The sequence below is a fragment of the Genypterus blacodes genome, unplaced genomic scaffold (genome assembly GCF_046128005.1).
Source record: "Genypterus blacodes isolate CSIRO-AG114 ecotype Tasmania unplaced genomic scaffold, CSIRO-AGI_Gbla_v1 ptg000054l_1, whole genome shotgun sequence".
NCBI classification, from domain to species: Eukaryota; Metazoa; Chordata; class Actinopteri; order Ophidiiformes; family Ophidiidae; genus Genypterus; species Genypterus blacodes.
Window position 1 is genome coordinate 2,117,689 of NW_027466866.1, and position 19,296 is coordinate 2,136,984.

At 40.8% G+C, this 19,296-nt stretch overlaps 2 protein-coding genes and 1 pseudogene across 3 annotated transcripts; all 3 read right to left on the reverse strand.

The window, feature by feature from the left end:
- Positions 1-1,538: 1,538 nt before the first annotated feature.
- Positions 1,539-8,368, reverse strand: LOC143001633 (major facilitator superfamily domain-containing protein 8-like). The gene is made up of 11 exons (XM_076151340.1): positions 8,027-8,368; positions 6,468-6,653; positions 6,205-6,267; positions 5,976-6,095; positions 5,659-5,738; positions 5,154-5,529; positions 4,821-4,894; positions 4,436-4,649; positions 4,161-4,283; positions 3,903-4,033; positions 1,539-3,271 (listed from the first exon to the last, which is right to left on the reverse strand). Exons 1-11 carry the CDS (start codon positions 8,100-8,102, stop codon positions 3,194-3,196), a joined length of 1,521 nt encoding a protein of 506 aa, XP_076007455.1. The 5' UTR covers positions 8,103-8,368; the 3' UTR covers positions 1,539-3,193.
- Positions 8,369-11,871: 3,503 nt separating this feature from the next.
- On the reverse strand, positions 11,872-16,771 carry LOC143001584 (major facilitator superfamily domain-containing protein 8-like; annotated as a pseudogene).
- Positions 16,772-17,689: 918 nt separating this feature from the next.
- On the reverse strand, positions 17,690-19,265 carry polr2h (RNA polymerase II, I and III subunit H). Of its 2 annotated transcripts, none has more exons than XM_076151379.1 (6): positions 19,164-19,265; positions 18,728-18,817; positions 18,447-18,530; positions 18,260-18,353; positions 18,051-18,134; positions 17,690-17,953 (listed from the first exon to the last, which is right to left on the reverse strand). In XM_076151379.1, the coding sequence occupies exons 2-6, from the start codon at positions 18,798-18,800 to the stop codon at positions 17,836-17,838; spliced, it is 453 nt and encodes a 150-aa protein (XP_076007494.1). In that variant the 5' UTR covers positions 18,801-18,817; positions 19,164-19,265; the 3' UTR covers positions 17,690-17,835. The 2 variants fall into 2 exon arrangements, with proteins under 2 accessions (XP_076007494.1, XP_076007495.1); XM_076151380.1 differs by lacking the exon at positions 19,164-19,265 and adding an exon at positions 18,994-19,155.
- Positions 19,266-19,296: the final 31 nt, after the last annotated feature.

Consider the following 19,296-nt stretch of genomic DNA (forward strand, 5'->3'; position numbering starts at 1 on the left):
ATTGGGAGTTTGTCCCTTTACCGTCCCAGCATAGTTAGTGACGGTCAATCGAGCGATCAAACGGGCTGAAAAAACCTAAATCCCTGAAACTCGACTGCCCTCATTGCACTCTGGAGTATTATAGAAACCAAGTTCACCCAGAGTTCACGTCCAGCATCACAGTCCAATTTGTGTGCTTATTTGTCTGATTGGTGGAGGAGGGGCACGTTTACCAAACTTGCCCAACTACAGTTCTTCAGATACGAAGCACAGCGGTTGAACATTTCTGGCCTTGATACGCAGGGTCGCTGTTCGGTCAGACTACCGCTGCAGGCCCAGTGTGAGGTGGGGGGCGCCGTTCTGTAAAATATAAAAAGAAATACAGAAAATCTCACTCTGTCACTGGCTCTGTGCCGTAAATGTGACAGCCCCGCCCGCCTGCCGTCAAACACGGGTTCATCTGGAGTTCACCACAGAGGCCACGCCCAGTTCGCCACGCCGTCACCGGGCATCCCTTCGTGACATCACAGCCCAGAAACGCCAAAATGTGGTCCTCACCTCTGTTTCTTAAGAGGGCAAGAAGGCACAGCGCCCCCCAGTGGAGTCGCGTCCAACAAACAGAACATGTTAGGAATCACTGTATAAACATAAATTGCAAGTTATGTTCATTTGTAAAAGTAATCTAAAATATTATTCAATATATAATAGATCATATATATCATTATTTAATCATTAACAAGTTGAAAAAAAATCTAAATATTACTTATATCTATTTATTATTCTATCAAATGGAATTCTAAAGATTTTGTTTTCTCTTTCACAGAGTGGCGAATTTAATAAAAAAATTTAAATTTATGAGGTTAAACAAAGAGTAAATATAAATATTTTATTTTGTTTCTACTCCATGTTCATGACATTATTGGAGGTTTTATTTGTTTTTTCCTTTTTGTTTGACATTAGAAATATTTTGTAATTTTGTTGTGCCTTGGAACTGAAATTCAAATTTGACAGAGCATTCAGGGTTTATGTAAGGATGTTATCTTTTACAGGAACAATTACATTTTTAACAAAAGAATTACATACAACATATAATTACATAGCAAATTATAAATAGGCTAAGTGTTGAATAATCTATTTCTTGTAAATGTATATTTAATACATAAATAAGATTTTTTTGAATGAAAAACAATGATGGTCAAATTAATATTAAACAGCAAGGAGCATTTATTCAAAATAATTGACTGAAATATGAAAAGGGGGTTCCTAAATTTGGTTCCAACATATAAATGTTTTGATGACAAATATGATGCAAATGTTTTATTGTTGTTTTAAATATTGTAATTCAGAATAGTTGTAATTCCAATAAATAATACATACTTAATAGTATCAAATCAATGTGTTTAATAATTTATGAAAGGTTTGATTTAAAATGTATATTGTATTAATTAATCAGTTTAGATTTCTAGTCAAACCTTAAATGTGCTAAAATATTTATCATTCAGACATAATATTAGTCAAACATTTGCTGAGCATTTCTGTAGTTCTGGTGCTGCAAAAACAAGAATGAAAAATTTAATTGAGATAAATGACAGCATTTTTTAAGAGCAAACATTTAAAACCTGGTTGACAAATTGCAGTTTTATAGTGAGGAATTTAATGTGGACATCTTAGAGGTGTTCAGCACTGAATTCCTGAAAGCTTTTTGCCTCAAAAAAGAAATGAGTATGTGCAACACATGTAGGAAACTTCTTACAAGTTGTGCCATTGGCAGACATGGTAGGTTCTTCCCTCATACTGCACACATTACATCATCTGCTGGCTTTAGCTCACAACCTCCAAAGAATTCTCCAAAGAGTTCTCCAAAGAATAAGCTTACGACTGTCAAATAAATTCACATTTAATAAATAAATCAATAAATAACACCGGCATAAAAATGTAATAATGATAAACAGATCTATTACTCTGATGGACATACAGTCTGTGAGTCCAGTCAAAGTGGGCACAGAGAGCTGAACCTATTTCAAACGCTAACAAGTTGACTTGACCTGTCAGATACACTCTCTCTCCCTAAATGTCTGTTTGAGATGCTGCACTTGACTTGATGGAGCTTTCAGGCTGACTGGGATTACGCCACACATTAGGCTCAGTCAGCACGAAGGATGACGCCCTTTGGAAGAAAGACCAAGAGCGCCCACCAGTGCTGCAACTCTGTACTACAACGGCATCTACTGATCATTTACTAGTACGGTATTTAATTTATTTGACCGATTTCCCTCCAGAAACTTTATGTACTGCCTATTTTCCTAGGAATTCTATTAGGTGGAAAATGTTACAACAGCATTTTCATCATCCTGACATATCTTTGACACAAACTAAATCACATTAGCGTTAGTAGAGTTTTATTTTGACAGGATAACTCAGCAAACTAAGGGGTGGCAGTGGGGGGGGGGGGGGGGGGGGGGACTCCAAACCAAACCAAAAAATAATTAATCTTCAACGGAACATTGAAGAATAGAATCACAAATAAATTAGTTACAAACCATTATAATCAGGTGGGTGTGTGGCCAAGGAGGACTATTATATTGATTATCTATCAGCAAACCAATTTATTACATTTTAATATTCTTTTTTGGAATATAATAAAGCCTGATTTCAGCAAATAAGTATTCTGAATATTCTGAATCCGTTTTAACACAAGATGTTACTGAACTATGATTCGTGAAGTCTGAACATCTAATTGATTCTGGCAACATAATCATCCTTAACCATTCAGTTTAGCACTAAGTGCTACACTGCATGTTCTAATACACACACAAAATTAGTGATGCACTTAAGTTGTACTTTGTGCAGAAAAAAAGGGAAGGGAAAAGGTTTTAATCCAAACTTGAGTCAGCAGGATTCTGTATTTCCATGGGAAATATACTGAATGTACACTGAATCAGTGCATCTGTCAGCCTCAGTCTCCAGTGCACAGAGCTGACAAGCTTAAGGGGTGAAAGAAGCTCTGGAAAGGACGTGACATGTATGTTGGTGCACATTGTCCCTCTGATCTTCATCCTGTGGAGGGACTGGAAGGTTCCAGCAGTAGAATCTCTCACTTTACACCGACAGGGATCCAGAAATCCACTTTGAACACTAAGTGGACCCCAGTCTTCCTGTATGTTTGCAGATCTACCTTCCATATCCATCTGTCCTGTATCCTCCAGCCGGCACATTAGTCCGTGTCATCAGCGTCTGCTTGCTGCACTGCAGGAGGTTCCACAAGCCGCTCGTATGAGAAAGCCATCATCACCTAAATGACACAAAGACAATAATAATACTTGATGATACAGAAACCAATTTTAAAGTTGAAAAGAGAAAAGTGAACAACCATTCATTCATTTGTACACAAAACACAGAATACGTAAATACAAACCCATTGCCTGATTGTTTATCCGCCATTTTTATACAGCCCTGACATTAGAAGCCTATTTTATTTATTTACCTTTAAATTTAGTTTTTCTTTTGAAAAATATATAATCTACAAACAAAGTTGTTGCTCAGTTGCTAAGCAGTTATGGAAAATCATTTAAAGTTTAGTTATATTAAGATTTGTTGTTTCCTCTTCACACTTGATGCTCTGAGCCCTGGGAAGTTGATTCAGAGTCATCAGCAACATACAGCAGCATTAGCTTCTTTGCACTGTAATTGTAATTCATGGTTTGCCCACACTTCACTTAATACCTCACCCCTAAAGAAGCTAGCACGGAAGATTATATTTTTATAATAACACTGCAGTCTGTAAATGCAAGTATAATTTGCATTTGGTTGGAAACTAACTGAGACGCAGATTTCCAGGCATTATGGAAACATTGCTAACATGACTGAACAACAAAATGATAGATATTCAGACCTGGACACAAACATAAAGTTCCCCCACTTACTGTTAACAGAACCAGCAGTGCCATCATCACCCCGAGCATGATGTACATGTTCTCCGTGAGGCCACCGGCCCACAGGGGGCCCAGGATGGTACCTAGACCCCCTACTGAGCGACGCACTCCCTGGTTGAAACCTGCAATATTACCAAGACACAAACACAAACATCATCACAGGTCAGAGGATATAGCATGTTTTGCAGATTAACATCGGGAGTTTGCATGTTTTTAAAAATCCATCCACTAGGTGATGCTGTTTCTCACCTTGTGTTTTTTCAGATGTAACTTTGGAGAAGAGTGAAACCTGGGCTACTGCCACAAACGGTAACCCCAAAACCTGCAGGAACACCCCAATGACGAACTCTGTCAGCTGCCATGGGAAGTCACCTATAGCATGATCAGAGTACAAAGGAACAGAGAGATGTGGTCAAGGGACAGACATTTTTCTGTCACATTTGACAATTTTTAAGGCATTTGTCTCTACAGGTTCATTTACAGGCTTTTGATAGCAAAAGAGAAGACGTGCAAACAGGCCTGACCTATTGGGTTTGTCAGAAAGATGAGGCACCAGACACAAGCGATGTTGCAGATGACCAGACCGATGGCCAGAATCACTCGCTCGGCAACACGCTGGCTCAACCAACGCACAAACAGGAAGCCAGCGATCACCTCCACGCCACACAGGCAGTACATCACACTGTTCTCCAGCTCCCCGTAGCCAAAGTATTTCTGGGTCATCGGGGTCACCATGGTCTGGGAAAGGAATGGGTGAGGAAGTTTGAAGACGACATCATTTAATGTCATATATGGCTTAAAGCATTTAATGGAACTCAATCAACAAACAGACAGAAAGAAAGTCTCACATTTGTCCCCAATTGGCTGTGTGTGTGTGTGATTGTGTGTGTGTGTGCGCCTTTACTGTACCTCCAATGCCGTCTGATTGAAGAGCGTAATGAACTGAGCAGCCAGCAGCACGATCACTTCTTCTCTGAGGAACTCTAGAGACACAAAGACAGAGTCAGGGAGAGCAGAGAGAGATCAAAGCAGAAGGAGACATGAGAAGCTTTGCAGGTGAATATTAAACACACATTATTCCAAGCGCTGCATAGAATGTGAACTCGGGGCGAATTTAAGAAGACCTGAGTTAAAATTTGGCTTTTCAGTTTCATGAAAGGCTGAGATCAAAACGCCGCCTCCGCCAACAACATCCCCACAGACGTCACAAATAAAAGGCAGCGGTGATGAAACTTCACCTACCTCGGGTCATGCTGAAATTCTTGAAGGGGTTGGACGACTCCTGAGACTCTGGTGGAGGGGGGGAGGGGGGTGGCGAGCCATGAGGGGCGTCGGCATCGGACGCGGCGGCTATGTGGTGGCTAGTTTGGTCGGGTGGTTCAACCACTGCACCGTAGGACCCCATCACCTCCTGGGACCCCATTAGTGGCTTCTCCTCATTGTTATCATCATCATCGTCCCCTTCTGCCTGGCCTTCAGCCTGTCCCCGCTCGCCGTCAACCTCATTGCTTCTTCTTGTCGATACGTCCCTGGCTTTCCCTCTTTCTGCAGGTTGAATGTCCCAATACAGGAAGACCACAGCCAGTTGGAGGAGAATCCACAGCAGGCACATGAACAACTGCAAAGAGAGGAGAGATTGATTCACTTAGATGGGGCAAAAAGGGTAAAAGCATTTGTCTAAAATAAACCAATATAATAAGCATGGAACATCTTCATGCTGCTATCTTAACAGTATTCTGGTTCTTACCCCTGGTGCTGTAAACTTATTGAGCACAAATGGGCCCAGGTTGAAATCACACAGCCTCAGGAAGATGTTAAATGCTGGACCTGTGTAAGGCAAAAGAAAGGTATGACCAAATGTTGTTAAATGTAATCTAGGATAAAGGAAATGAGCGAGTGAAAAGGTTTGAAGACACACAAATATCAGCTCATCAGAGTTAAAGTTACATATCAGTTTAGGAAAATGTTGTGTTTGGTGCCCTCCAGTGGACAAAGCTTGCTACATGTGAAAACATTGAGGTCGAATTTGTTCAGCACACCAGCAGGAAGTAGAGTTGCACTGACCAATCAGAAGGCCAGCTTGTCGACACGCCATGACAGCAGCAAATGCGGTGGAGCGATCCTCTGGAGCAGTGCTTCTGGTGAGGAGGCCGAAGATGGCGGATCCAGCTCCGGTGCCAATGCCTGAGGAAAGGACACACCTCATAAGGAACTTTCATTTCCAAAATATATATGAATATAAACAGTATATTCAGTATATATATGTATGTACTGTATAAGTGTATGGACTTACCAGCAACTAGCCTGCTGGACAGTAGGACCCACTTGGAGTAGCCCATGAAATACATGAAATTACCTGCAGAATGAAAGAGAAGTAAGGTGAATGTAAATAATATTCAGTCATACACATCAACAAACTATTATGGACTGTTCCAAACACTGTCAACAAAATCAATTTAAAATGCATCACTAGTGTTTTTTTCTCCAGACAAACGTGGTTATAGCAGTGATTTAACACCTGGTTGAAATAAAAAGGAGTAAAGTAGGGGGGCTCACCAATTATCTCAAAACAGTTGGCAAACAAGATGATCTTCTTGGTGGTTCGTGTCCGGTCGGACCAGTGGCCAAACAGCGGCCCTGACAGGAGGCCGCTCAGGCTGAACGCAGATAAGGCCAAACCCAGAAAGTAAGGGGCCGCATCTAAATTCTGTAGGTATCTCCATATTGTGGGTAATATTACAGCTGGGAGGGAGAGAGAGGGAGAGAGAGGGGTGAGAAATTGAGTCACAGAAGAACCAATGGTCATTTTGATGTGGAAATCATGTCAAAACTGAAATACACAGATCTGCCTCATGGCGCTGCAGCTACATGACTTTCCCTGCAGTAGACTGTTCATCAGAGGCTAAAACTGACTCATGTATGGCAAATGTAACTGTTTGAAGTTAGTTTTTAGTAATTTCCCTCTGGATAATAAACTTGTATCTTTTATTTATAACTTTTCTTATCTTGAACAATCTGAACTTCTGGATTTGAAAGCCAGAAGTGAAAGCCAGAAGTGTTGTAATGTGTGAGTATTTCATTATGTCCTACAGTGATCACACCAAGAATGCAATGTGCAATGTTAAAGGTGGTGCAATAGAATCCAAGGGTCAAAGCAAAAACAAAGTGGCGCCCACTGAAAGAGAAAATGTAACTGAATGAATGTTATTAGAATTAGGGGGGAAATGAATACAAAATTGTATCAAGAAATGTTACAGGAGATTGTCAGAGCGCCTGAAGCTCGATCAAGGTTGGATGGTGCAAGAAGACAACGACATTAAACACACAGTAAACTGTCAACATAAAAATGGAGCACTGTTGGCTTATGGTCTGTTTTCTGACTTTGCTGTTCAAAAATACAGAGATGCTGTGAGGTGACCAGACATTATCTCGTGCAACAAAAAGCAGAAACAGAACCAAAACTGTCTGTAAAGGTGGAAAGGTCTAAAATGAGTCCTCCCTGTTGTGCAAGTCTTACCGGCAGTCAAAGGGAACATTTGGTGGAGGGCAACACTCCTAAAGGAGGTTCTACCAGTTATCCCACACAATGTGTCACATATTTGAAGCCAGTCTGGGCTATGAATCATACAACATGCTGCTGAACAATGTGGGAGAGATGGAGTAAACTGACTAAACACTGACTGAAGTTGGACTTTGACTGTCGTGCCTCCTTCCCCTCAGTGCATTTAACTTCATTATTCTTCATTATTCAAGACAAAGGATGGTGCTGATCCAATGCAATGTAAATTCAATTCCTGGGTCAGGAGACACAATTAGGGGACGTGACGTCTGCTCTCACAAGATTCCACCCGTTTCACTTCTATGTATGAATTCCATTGTTGCATTACACTGACAGAGACTTAAACTATAATAAAATGTCCTATTCCCTTTACTGGTTGATTGATGCCAATGTTATATATAAAGTTATCAGTCACATCAATTAAAAAGCACATATTTATGGGTTAACAACACAATATAGGTCAATACCATATCACTTCAGACTATAATGCAGATACGCTTCTAGCATTGCAACACAGCAGTTTATCAATGTTAACAGTAAATAAAATATATCTTACCATACTCTATACCACTAAGAACAAAGACGAGCCCGATGGTGAAGTATGTTGACTTCTTTTTTCGTTGATTATCCATCGTGTTTGACTGCAATTGTTTTCTGTTTGACACGATATCATTTCTCAGGATTAAGTTGTGTTCCAGTGTACAGATAATCCAATTGGTTGATCATTTTAACACCGATCCTGCCTGCAGATAGTTCGAAACAACAATAATAAGGCGTACAGGACGAGCGTAGACTTGTGTTTACCTCCGCCGCGCTGCGCAGTGAGTCAGTGCGCAGGTAAAGCCGGACGCTGCACCCTCGCGCCACCACGACAACCTGCATCAAACATTCCACACGGCAATGTTGGATGAGGAGAACACGGCGTCCCGACAAAACCGGATTAAGCGACTGTGTGTTACGTCACATCCGGATTACGTAAAATGTTAAAATATTGGAATTCCCTACAATTCTGTTTCTCAAATCAACATTATATTGTTATTATTTCATAACTACAAGGTGATTCATTACATTTTATGCAATAAAAAGTGTCATACGTAACAAATAACGCAATAAAACAAATTATACAGTTTGTTTAGGCAGATTGATAGGAGAAAAAAATTAGGCATGTCCAAGAACTGAGAAACAAATAAATTGTGTATCCTGTTGTTATTTGATTGGAATTTGTGTAAAGCACACTGGTAAACTATTGATTTGTTTTAAATAAATAAAAAATAAAAAATACCAGATCGGACAAACACCTACTATTCAGCAAGCACCTGGTCAAGTTGTTCATTGATCAGGAGATATGACCCTGGAGGTTTTTCCACCCTGGCAAGAGTAAAAAAAATCATTTCAAAAATGTATGCCAGCCTAATCCTACTGAGGTCCTAATGAGGTAACATGGACCTGAGCAGTGAAGCCTGTATTTCTGCCACATTCTTCGTAGATATTTCATAACATTACTTATTTTTTGTTGCCAACATTTGTAAACGTATGAATTCTTGTCATACTGCATTCAACATCAGCTTCTGGATTAAACATCGATTTAGTCTGTCAGCAGTCACTTCTCATCCTGTGACATCCATTAGCATGAATAGTGGGAAGTCTGTTCTGCTCACAAAATGACTTCTTTCCCTTAATTTAATTTTGTGTCATGTCTGCATTTGCTGCCATCCGAGCACATACAACAGTTGCCTCCGACATACAGACCAATGTTACAAAATTCCATTGGAAGTGTGGGCTCCGTTTTAATTCCTTGCCGTCCTTACCAGAGTATTTAGTCAACATCTCAAGAATAGATGTCGATGAAATATAAAACAGAATGTCAAATAACCCAGCAACTATGTTTCCTGTTTCTTACATTGAAGTATCCAGAGATATCCAGGGTCACAAAGCAGACAGTTGTGTTGGGAAACATTCAATGTGTTTCCGTGACAGAATTCCCTTCTAGTATATCAGAAATCAAATCGCAATTTCTTTTTGCAACATCTATATTTACTATTATAATTGGAGAGCGTATTTTTGTGTTTCCACATCAATAACATGCAAACCACTCATCCGATTGCCTCCGAAGATGGCGAGGTCAGGCATCTGCATACAGGGTGCTATTCATCTCATTGATGATTTCAATTTAATGTTTCATTTGCAATAAACCAATTACTAGTCGTGGAGGAAGAGTTGTTTATGACATCACTGACACACACTACACTGACATCATGAACGATGTCATAGGATAGGTCATTCTAAAGAAAGGAATTCAAAGGGAATTTGCTGACAATCATTGAATGACATCTTTGTATTCAATTCAAAATTCAAAATTGAGGTAGAAAAAGAAAGAACCCAATAATTATCAGGAATAAACATTTCGACCGCAAATAATGTGAAAAGTTACACGAGGTGATCGACCATTCAAGACTCAAAACAATATTTAAAGTTCGTCAGCAGGGGGGGCTGTTGTGGATGCAGACGGCCCTCGCGCTGACGTCATTTCACTACAATATCCAGAATTTCTGTCCTACTATGCCTTGTCCTTCGTCCCCGGCCCGATGGTCGTCCCTCTCTTCTCAAAGTTTTTCCAGGCACTCTACTCACCACAGATTCTCCTTCTATCTCGGAAAGATGAGTAGATTCGAGGGTTCACTTCATACTGCAGTTTCACAACATGTCACATACACTCAGAGGTATGATCGTGTCCATTTATACAACTTAGTCACATGTTTTACCTTAATAGTAGTAAGAACAAATAAAGACTATAGTGTATATGCACATACATATTACCAGGTGTACAGGTGAACTAGAGACACCGTCAACATGTAACAATGTCTAATAATTTATAATAAAATATCATATCATGTAATATCATATAATTTAAAAGGTTAGGTCTGTTTTCTAGCAACACTTGAATGATGGTGAACATTTATGGATATATTGATAATCCATGTGATATTTATTCAGGGCTCCTGGATCCCACAGGTAATTTCCTCGTTGAGGCTTTGATGACCTAATATCACAATATATCTTAGCTAATCAAACATGTATTGACAGAAATGTGTTTGTGTGACTGAACCGAGGCCCTGCAGCAGTTACATCACCAGCTGGTTGAGTGCCAGCACCGTACGGTCAAGCTGCATGCAGAAGTTCAACAGTTGGCTCAATAACACAACCTGGTCGTGGTCTTAGCTGATCTGGTAGACGCACTCGACGAAGCGGAACACATGAATTTCCCATGAGGTACAAGACACAGCCACAGATGCAGGTGACGCTGCTTTCAGTTGTTGCTTATGTTGTGAAAGTCTTCTTCTCCATGATCCACTGACCACAGATGCCCTCAATTGCTTGTATCTACACAATACTCTGCTGTTCATTTCAAAGAGACACAGTTTCACAACCTAAGACAGTTGTATTTGTGTTATTGACTATCTGTGTTTGTGTGTGCATGTGGATTATGACCAACATAAAAAGAGTGAAGAGGTCTGTCCCTTTGTCACAACAAAGTTTCAATGAGCTCCTGCAACGGCCAGTCACCCCTGGATCTCACTGTGACATAACTGAAATGTAACAAGCGGACTTCACCGCTCAGACTGATAAAATTAAAAAGAAATAAAACGTTCTGTTGGAAAATGAGATTTTAGTGATACCTTTTGGCTGATTTTTCAACTGTTAACAAGCCAACGAGGAGGTGAAAGGACCCCAAAACAAAATATGGACTGGAAAAGGTACTTTCCTGATGTTTCAGTTCCTACTACAACAAATGTTAGTAGCGTTTTATTTTGACAGAATAAATGAAACACATGAACATTAAAGAATACAGTCACAAATAAAATAAATTACAGTAACAAACTTTAAGAATCAGGTCTGTGTGTAACCAAGGAGGACTCAGCATTATAATATCAGATATTGATTATCTATCAGTAAACGACTAAAATATTTTATTTAATATTCTGCTACCCTTATTTCAGCTGGTGAATATTGTGAATGTCGGTTTTAACACAAGATGTTAGTGAAGTCTGAACCTTTAATTGATTCTCCTCCACTGCATCAGAATTACTGACACCTAAGTTGTACTTGGTGCAAAAAAAAGTCAGCAGGATTCTGTATTTCCATGGGAAATATACTGAATGCACACTGAATCAGTTCATCTGTCAGCCTCAGTCTTCAGTGCACAGGACTGACAAGCCCAAGAGGTGAAAAAGCTCTGGAAAGGACGTGACATGTATGTTGGTGCACATTGTCCCTCTGCTCTTCATCCTGTGGAGGGACTGGAAGGTTCCAGCAGTAGAATCTCTCACTTTACACTGGCAGAGATCCAGAAATCCACTATAAACACTAAGTTGACCCCAGTCTGCCTGTATGTTTGCAGATCTACCTTCCATATCCATCTTTCCTGTATCCTACAGCTGGTGGGTAGTCCATGTCATCAGAGTCTGATTGCTGCACTGCAGGAGGTTCCACAAGCCGCTCGTATGAGCAAGCCATCATCACCTAAAGGACACAAAGAAAAGTTCAAATTTCAGAATCTTGGCCTTCCATCCAATTCCTAAATTCTGGTTGTTTACCTCAAGGCACCTACCACCAATACCAGAGATTATTTTGAAATATCTAATGGATATAGATATAGCTATAGATAGAAAGATATAATTGTCTTGAAATTATGTCATTGTAATTCATTGTTTTCCCGGGCTTCACTTATTGTGCTATAAGATGTTAACTTGCATCCCTTCACTTGAAATCCTTTTACTTGGTTTATTGAAGCTTCACTTAGATTTCCACTGCTCACAATTGACAAAAGGTAATTGGCTATTGCTTGGAAACAAACTGAGACCTACATTTCCAGCCATTTTGGAAACATTGTTAACATGACTAAACAACTGTTGCCTCACACAATGATAGATATTCTGGCCACAAACACATATTTTCCTTTCCTCTCTTGCTCAAATGATTTCCCCACTTACTGTTAACAGAACCAGCAGTGCCATCATCACCCCAAGCATGATGTACATGTTCTGAGTGAAGCCACCGGCCCACAGGGGGCCCAGGATGGTACCTAGACCCCCTACTGAGCGACGCACTCCCTGGCTGAAACCTGCAATATGACCAAGACACAAAGAAGAAGATGAACACAGGGTAGAGGATTGTGTATTTCTAAAAATCCACCCACGTGGTAGTGCTAACTAATGTCCACTAGGGGATGCTGTTTCTCACCTTGTGTTTTTTCAGATGTAACTTTGGAGAAGAGTGAAACCTGGGCTACTGCCACAAACGGTAACCCCAAAACCTGCAGGAACACCCCAATGACAAACTCTGTCAGCTGCCATGTGAACCCCCCTATAGCATGATTGGAGTACAAAGATACAGAGGGGAGAAAAACAGGCATGTTAATGTGTTCAAGGGACGGACATTTTAATTTTAAAGCAGCAAAAGTGAAGACGTGCAAACAGGGCTGACCTATTGGGTTTGTCAGAAAGATGAGGCACCAGACACAAGAGATGTTGCAGATGACCAGACCGATGGCCAGAATCACTCGCTCTGCAACACGCTGGCTCAACCAGCGCACAAACAGGAAGCCAGCGATCACCTCCACGCCACACAGGCAGAACATCACACTGTTCTCCAGCTCCCCGTAGCCAAAGTATTTCTGGGTCAACGGCGTCACCATGGCCTGGCAAGGGAATGGATGAAGAAGTAGGAAGAATAAAGCATTTAATGTCATATATGGTTTAAAACATTTAAATGTAATTCAATTAATAAACTGTAGCAGAAGGAAGATATTCTTATTATCTATCTTATTTATTCCCAAGTGGCTGTGTCACGTCTGTGTGATTGTGCGTGTGTGCCTTTACTGTACCTCCAATGCCGTCTGATTGAAGAGTGTGATGAACTGAGCAGCCAGCAGCACAATCACTTCTTCTCTGAGGAACTCTAGAGACACAAAGACAGAGTCAGGGAGAGCAGAGAGAGATCAAAGCAGACGAAGAAGGAGAGATGAGGAGCTTTGCAGATGAATATTAAGGGGTTTTTGCACAGTGCTGACAAGAATGTGAACTCAAGAGCAATTAAAGACTTGACCCTAACAAATCAGCATTAGAGACTAAGATCCTAACACCGCCTCCACCATCAACATCCCCACAGACGTCTCAAATAATACGCAGTGGTGATGTGATTTAATCTCTTACCTCGGGCCAAACTGCACTTCTTGGACGACCCCTGAGACTCAGAAGGGATGGTGGTGTGATAGCTAGTTTGGACGGGTGTCACCACTGTGCCGTAGGACCCCAGCAGCTCAAGGGACCCCATTAGTGGCTTCCCCTCGCTGGTGTCATCATCAGCCTGTCCCTGCTCACTGTCAACCTCATTGCATCTTCTTGTCAGTACGTCCCTGGCTTTCCCCTTCTCCACAGGTTGAATGTCCCAATACAGGAAGACCACAGCCAGTTGGAGGAGAATCCACAGCAGGCACATGAACAACTGCAAAGAGAGGAGAGTTTCATTCACTTTGGTGGGACAAAAAGGTTTTGCTGCAGCTTCTCCATCATTTATGATTTTTTTTTTTAAATGGTGGAAAAATTTACCACAGCACATTCTAGTTAATAAGCATGGTGATGGTCTCCTTTGTTAAGTCAATCTCACTTTTTTTCTAAGCATTTGCCTAAAATGAAATTAAAATAGCATGGTACATTTTTATGCTGGATTGTTTGACAGTAGGTTGGTTCTTACCCCTGGTGCTGTATATTTATTCAGCACAAATGGGCCCAAGTTGAAATCACACAGCCTCAGGAAGAGGTTAAATCCTGGACCTGTGTAAGACAAAAGAGCCAAAAGCCAATCATTAAAAAGGTAATCTCCAAAGAAACACAAATATCAGTTCAACTTTTTGCTTTCTGAAAATCTTGGTTTTGGCGCCCTCAAGTGGAGGTTTGTCCAGCACACAGTGACATCAATCTTTGATCATAAGAGGTATAATTTGTTTTTGACCGAAACAGCTCAGCAGAAACACCCTTGCTTTGTCTAATTTGCTCACATTTTAAACATTTTGTAATTTTCTCTCAGTCTCTTTCTGTCAACAGTTCCCTCTGACGTGAAAAGTTCAGCATTTGATAGATGTCATCATACAGCCACTGATTTTCAACAGGAAGTAGACTTGCACTGACCAAGCAGAAAGCCAGCTTGTCGACACACCATGACGGCAGCAAATGCGGTGGAGCGATCCTCTGGAGCAGTGCTTCTGGTGAGGAGGCCAAAGATGGCGGATCCAGCTCCAGTGCCAATGCCTGAGGAAAGGACACACCTCATAAGGAACTTTCACCTCCAAAACACATATGAATGTATATCGTATATTATGTGTGTGTGTGTGTGTGTGTGTGTGTGTGTGTGTGTGTGTGTGTGTGTGTGTGTGTGTGTGTGTGTGTGTGTGTGTGTGTGTGTGTGTGTGTGTGTATTCTATAGTCTGACAGATTGATCATCAGTCTCAGTGGCAATTTGTATGGACTTACCAGCAACTAGCCTGCTGGACAGTAGGACCCATTTGGAGTAGCCCATGAAATACATGAAATTACCTGCAATGTGAAGAATATCCAGTCATATACATGAATAAAATGTCGAACACTTTTATGAAATTCTATTTAAAATGCATCACTTCTTTTTCCAGTCAAACGTAGTTATAGCAGTGATTTAACACCTGGTTGAAATAAAAAGGAGTAAAGTAGGGGGGCTCACCAATTATCTCAAAACAGGTTGCAGACAAGATGATCTTCTTGGTGGTTCGTGTCCGGTCGGACCAGTGGCCAAACAGCGGCCCTGACAGGAGGCCGCTCAGGCTGAACGCAGATAAGGCCAAACCCAGGAAGTAAGGGGCCGCATCTAAAGTCTGCAAGTATCTCCATACTGTGGGTAATATTACAGCTGGGAGAGAGAAAAGAAAGAAGAAAAGTGAGTCACAGAAGAACCGATGCTTTTTTTGAAGTGGAAATAATGTCAAAACTGAAATACACTTTGCATAACACATCGAGATGAAGGCTCCTAAACGGCATTTGCATTTGAAAACAACTAAATGATTGAGTTGCCTTCCCTTCCAAATCTTTCATCATGGTCATTTTGATGTGAATATAATATAAACTATTTGTGTAATTCAGCACTGTCAATGGTAACCTCAACAGAGCTGCCTGCATGCATCACTATCCAGGCATTCCCATGGCAACAAGGCATTGTTGATACCTTCCTGTAACTCCCTAATGACCCTACAATTGCCTGACTTTGTCCCTACAGTAGATTGTTTATCAGGAACTGAAAACTAACTGACTATATGGCAAATTATTCAGTTTGAATAATCACATTTCTGTATTTGAAAGACAGAAGCGATGTAACAGGATGTGAGTATGTCATTATGTACTACAAAGATCACACACCATGCAATGATAAAGAGAGCTGATTAAACACTTTGAAGTTACTGAAGACATTGACTGCAGCGCCTCCTTCCCCTCAGTGTATCTAACTTCATTATCACAAAGACAAAGGATCGCGCTGATCTAATCTAATCCAAATTCAATTCCTGGGTCAGGAGACGCAATTAAGGGACATGAAGCTTGCTCTCATAACATTCCACCAAGGGAAAGATTTCACTTCTCTGTATGAATTCCATTGTGGCATTACACTGACGGAGACTTCTGTATGAAACTATTCCCCCCCAGAGGCAGGGATACCAGAAAAGAGAAATTTCAGATTGCCGTGTTTGCATGGTGACGTGTTGGCATGTGTGATTTAACCCAATGAAGTTTCTTCTTCTTACACTCATGACTTTATCATTTCCTCTGATTTATCCCTGCATCATATCGGTTCTAGAATCTCCCTAAGTCTTAAGGATCACTCAATGAGCTTAAAGCCGTTGTAAGGCCACTAAATAGTACAATCCCTGATATGATATTCAAAATAACTCACTCTATCATTGCTCTATAATGAGCATGTTTCACCTGTAAGAGAGAAGCAATGATTTGGGATATTCCCTGTAATGGTTGACTGATGATTACATGAGGTGTAAAATTCTCACATAATCACAAGCACATCATTTTGGGCAAACAACACAATATAGGCCAAGATAACTGTCATACCAATAAGCCAATATTACTTACTCTCAATTCTAGCACTGCAACACAGCAATTTATCAATATTATAAGTGAGTAAAATATATCTTACCATACTCTATACCACTTAGAAAAAAGATGAGCCCGATGGTGAAGAATGTTGACCTCATTTTTCGTTGATTATCCATCATGTTTGACTGCAATTATTTTCAGTTGGACAGATCATCATCTATCCAGCTTCAGTGTTGTTCCAGGAGCTTCTAACAGAGCATCAAGCATGATCCCCGCTGACTCCTTCACCCTAAACCCTCCTCATGGTGTTACCCAAAACTCAACACACACATCACGTGACCCTGCTGGAGATAACACAAACTAATCCAATCATGTTCCTCAACTGAGGTTACATGAACCTGAGGAGTGAACTCTGCCTCATCCTTCATAGATGTCTCATAACGTTACTTATCTGCTGTTGCCAATGTTTGTAACCTTCTTCATCCTTGTCATCTGCATGTTTATAATCCTACCAAGACCAGCCGCTGGATCAAACATCTGATTTGGTCTGTCAGTGGTCACATCTCATCCTGTGACATCTATTAGCAGGAATAGTGGGAAGTCTGTACTGCTCACTGAATTAACTTTCTAAGCTCATACAGAGCAGCTGCCTCACTTACTGTAACACAACTCCAATGCAACTCCCTGCTGTTCTTACCTAGAGTACTTAGTCAACATCTCAAGGTCACAGCTGTTACATCCTTAAGCTTTGAGTCTACTCTCCTCCCAGAATTCCTTTCATTTGTACAGTTTAATTGTATAAGAATGTGTCAAATGGCCTCGCAACTCTGTTTCTTGTTGCTGGAATCCAGGGCAAAGCAGACGCTTGTGTTGGGCAACACTTAGTGTGTGTCCATCAGAGAATCACATTCTCGGGTTTGAGAAATCAAATCGCAATCTCCTATTCACACCAGTCGTTTACGTACATCTGCATGTTCTTACACACACACACACACACACACGCACACGCACACAGACACACGCACACGCACACGCACACGCACACGCACACGCACGAAAGGTCATACAAGGTGATCGACTTGTTTCTTATATACAAAACAATCTTTATTTACAGTTTGTAAGCAGATGGAGCTCTTGCGGTTGTTTTGCGTTTACAGTCCTTTAGTGAGCAGTTCACCTCTTTGAGAATACAAAAATAAAAACAAAGCAGTCCGTCTGGTGTGTTTGTGTGATGCGTGTTTTAGAAGGCCAGTTTCTTCATGAGGAGGTAGACCCTGGAGTCCACCTCAAAGCCGTGCAGGTTGTTGGCGTCTCCCTGCAGCCTCATGAGCAGGCCGCCGTAGGACACGTACGCAGAGCTGAAACAAAGGGACCGTTCACACACCTGGATCAATACCAACACATAAGAGACTCTGACACACATAAACCCCCCCAAAAAAAGTGTGTAGCACTCACAGGCGCGTTGCTGCTTCTGTTGATGTCTCATCACCCTCAATCTTGTAAACTTTCCCGTACATCACATAGTCAAATTGGTCCGCTCTGAAAAGTTGGGTAAAATGAATTTAGTAACACAAACCGCACAATTATGCATATAACAACAACAACAACAACAACAACAACAACGTTACGACATTATGCAATTTATTATTTATTATCTTTGTTACCTAGATGGTCGATCATCCTGTGGATTGTACTCCCCGTCGTCTGGCGTCCCGTCTTCATACAGTGTGCTGGCGATGACCAGTCTGAACTTGTCACCTTTAAGACACAAGGGAACGGGATACTTTCATCTGTTAAGATCATTTAAAAAAACACACACACACACCAACAGAGAGAATGTTGCTTCCTTACCTAGATCCACAGGATAGATCTGGATGTTCACGTCCAAGATCAGGTCCATCTTGAAGGATTCACTTTCACAATGTAGACGGGAAACTGTAGCAAATAATGTATTGACTTGTTTATTGACATTGTTTAACAACAGGTTTAAGATGTAATATGTTGATGTAATATGTTTCCGCATTTACTCTTTTAATCAATATTATCGTGCCTATTAGGATTATCCGCAGACAAAGGGTTCACACTTTCACAACATACAAAGATGAGACATTCTTAAAAGAGACTGCACACACCTCTGTCGAACTTCATGCCATCTGGATCGATGTCTTTTACATCGAAGATATCCTCAAACAGAATTCCAGCCATCTCTCGCCTGCTCTCGCCTTGGAAACGAAGAAGATTACGAATTAAGACATTATTTATGACTTTGATAGAGACAAGCAGTTGGCAGATGTGGAAAAACAAGCAAAAGCCCTCACTGTAAGCAAATTAAATACATTCATCAGCTGTTTATCTTCTGTACAGTTAGCAGTTAGCTTGTAGCAATTACGAAACCTACCTAAAACAAATTAAGCCTTGCTATAAAAATGTACACAATTCGGCGCCGCAGAAACTCAATCGATCGCTGCAGCAACCTACGCTAAAGTATCAGCTAATAAAGTTATTCCAGTATGTTTTCATTCATTATTGTTTCAAACAGGCGGTGCCGCGCAGAAACAATGTGCTTACCTTCGACATAGGAACTACACAATCACTTCCGGTTCATCACTGAAACTATTCGAAATCCTATTTAATTATGGTAAACATGTAGTTCTTGGTTCAAATACACGTATTTGAAATGATAGACGCATTAACTGACATT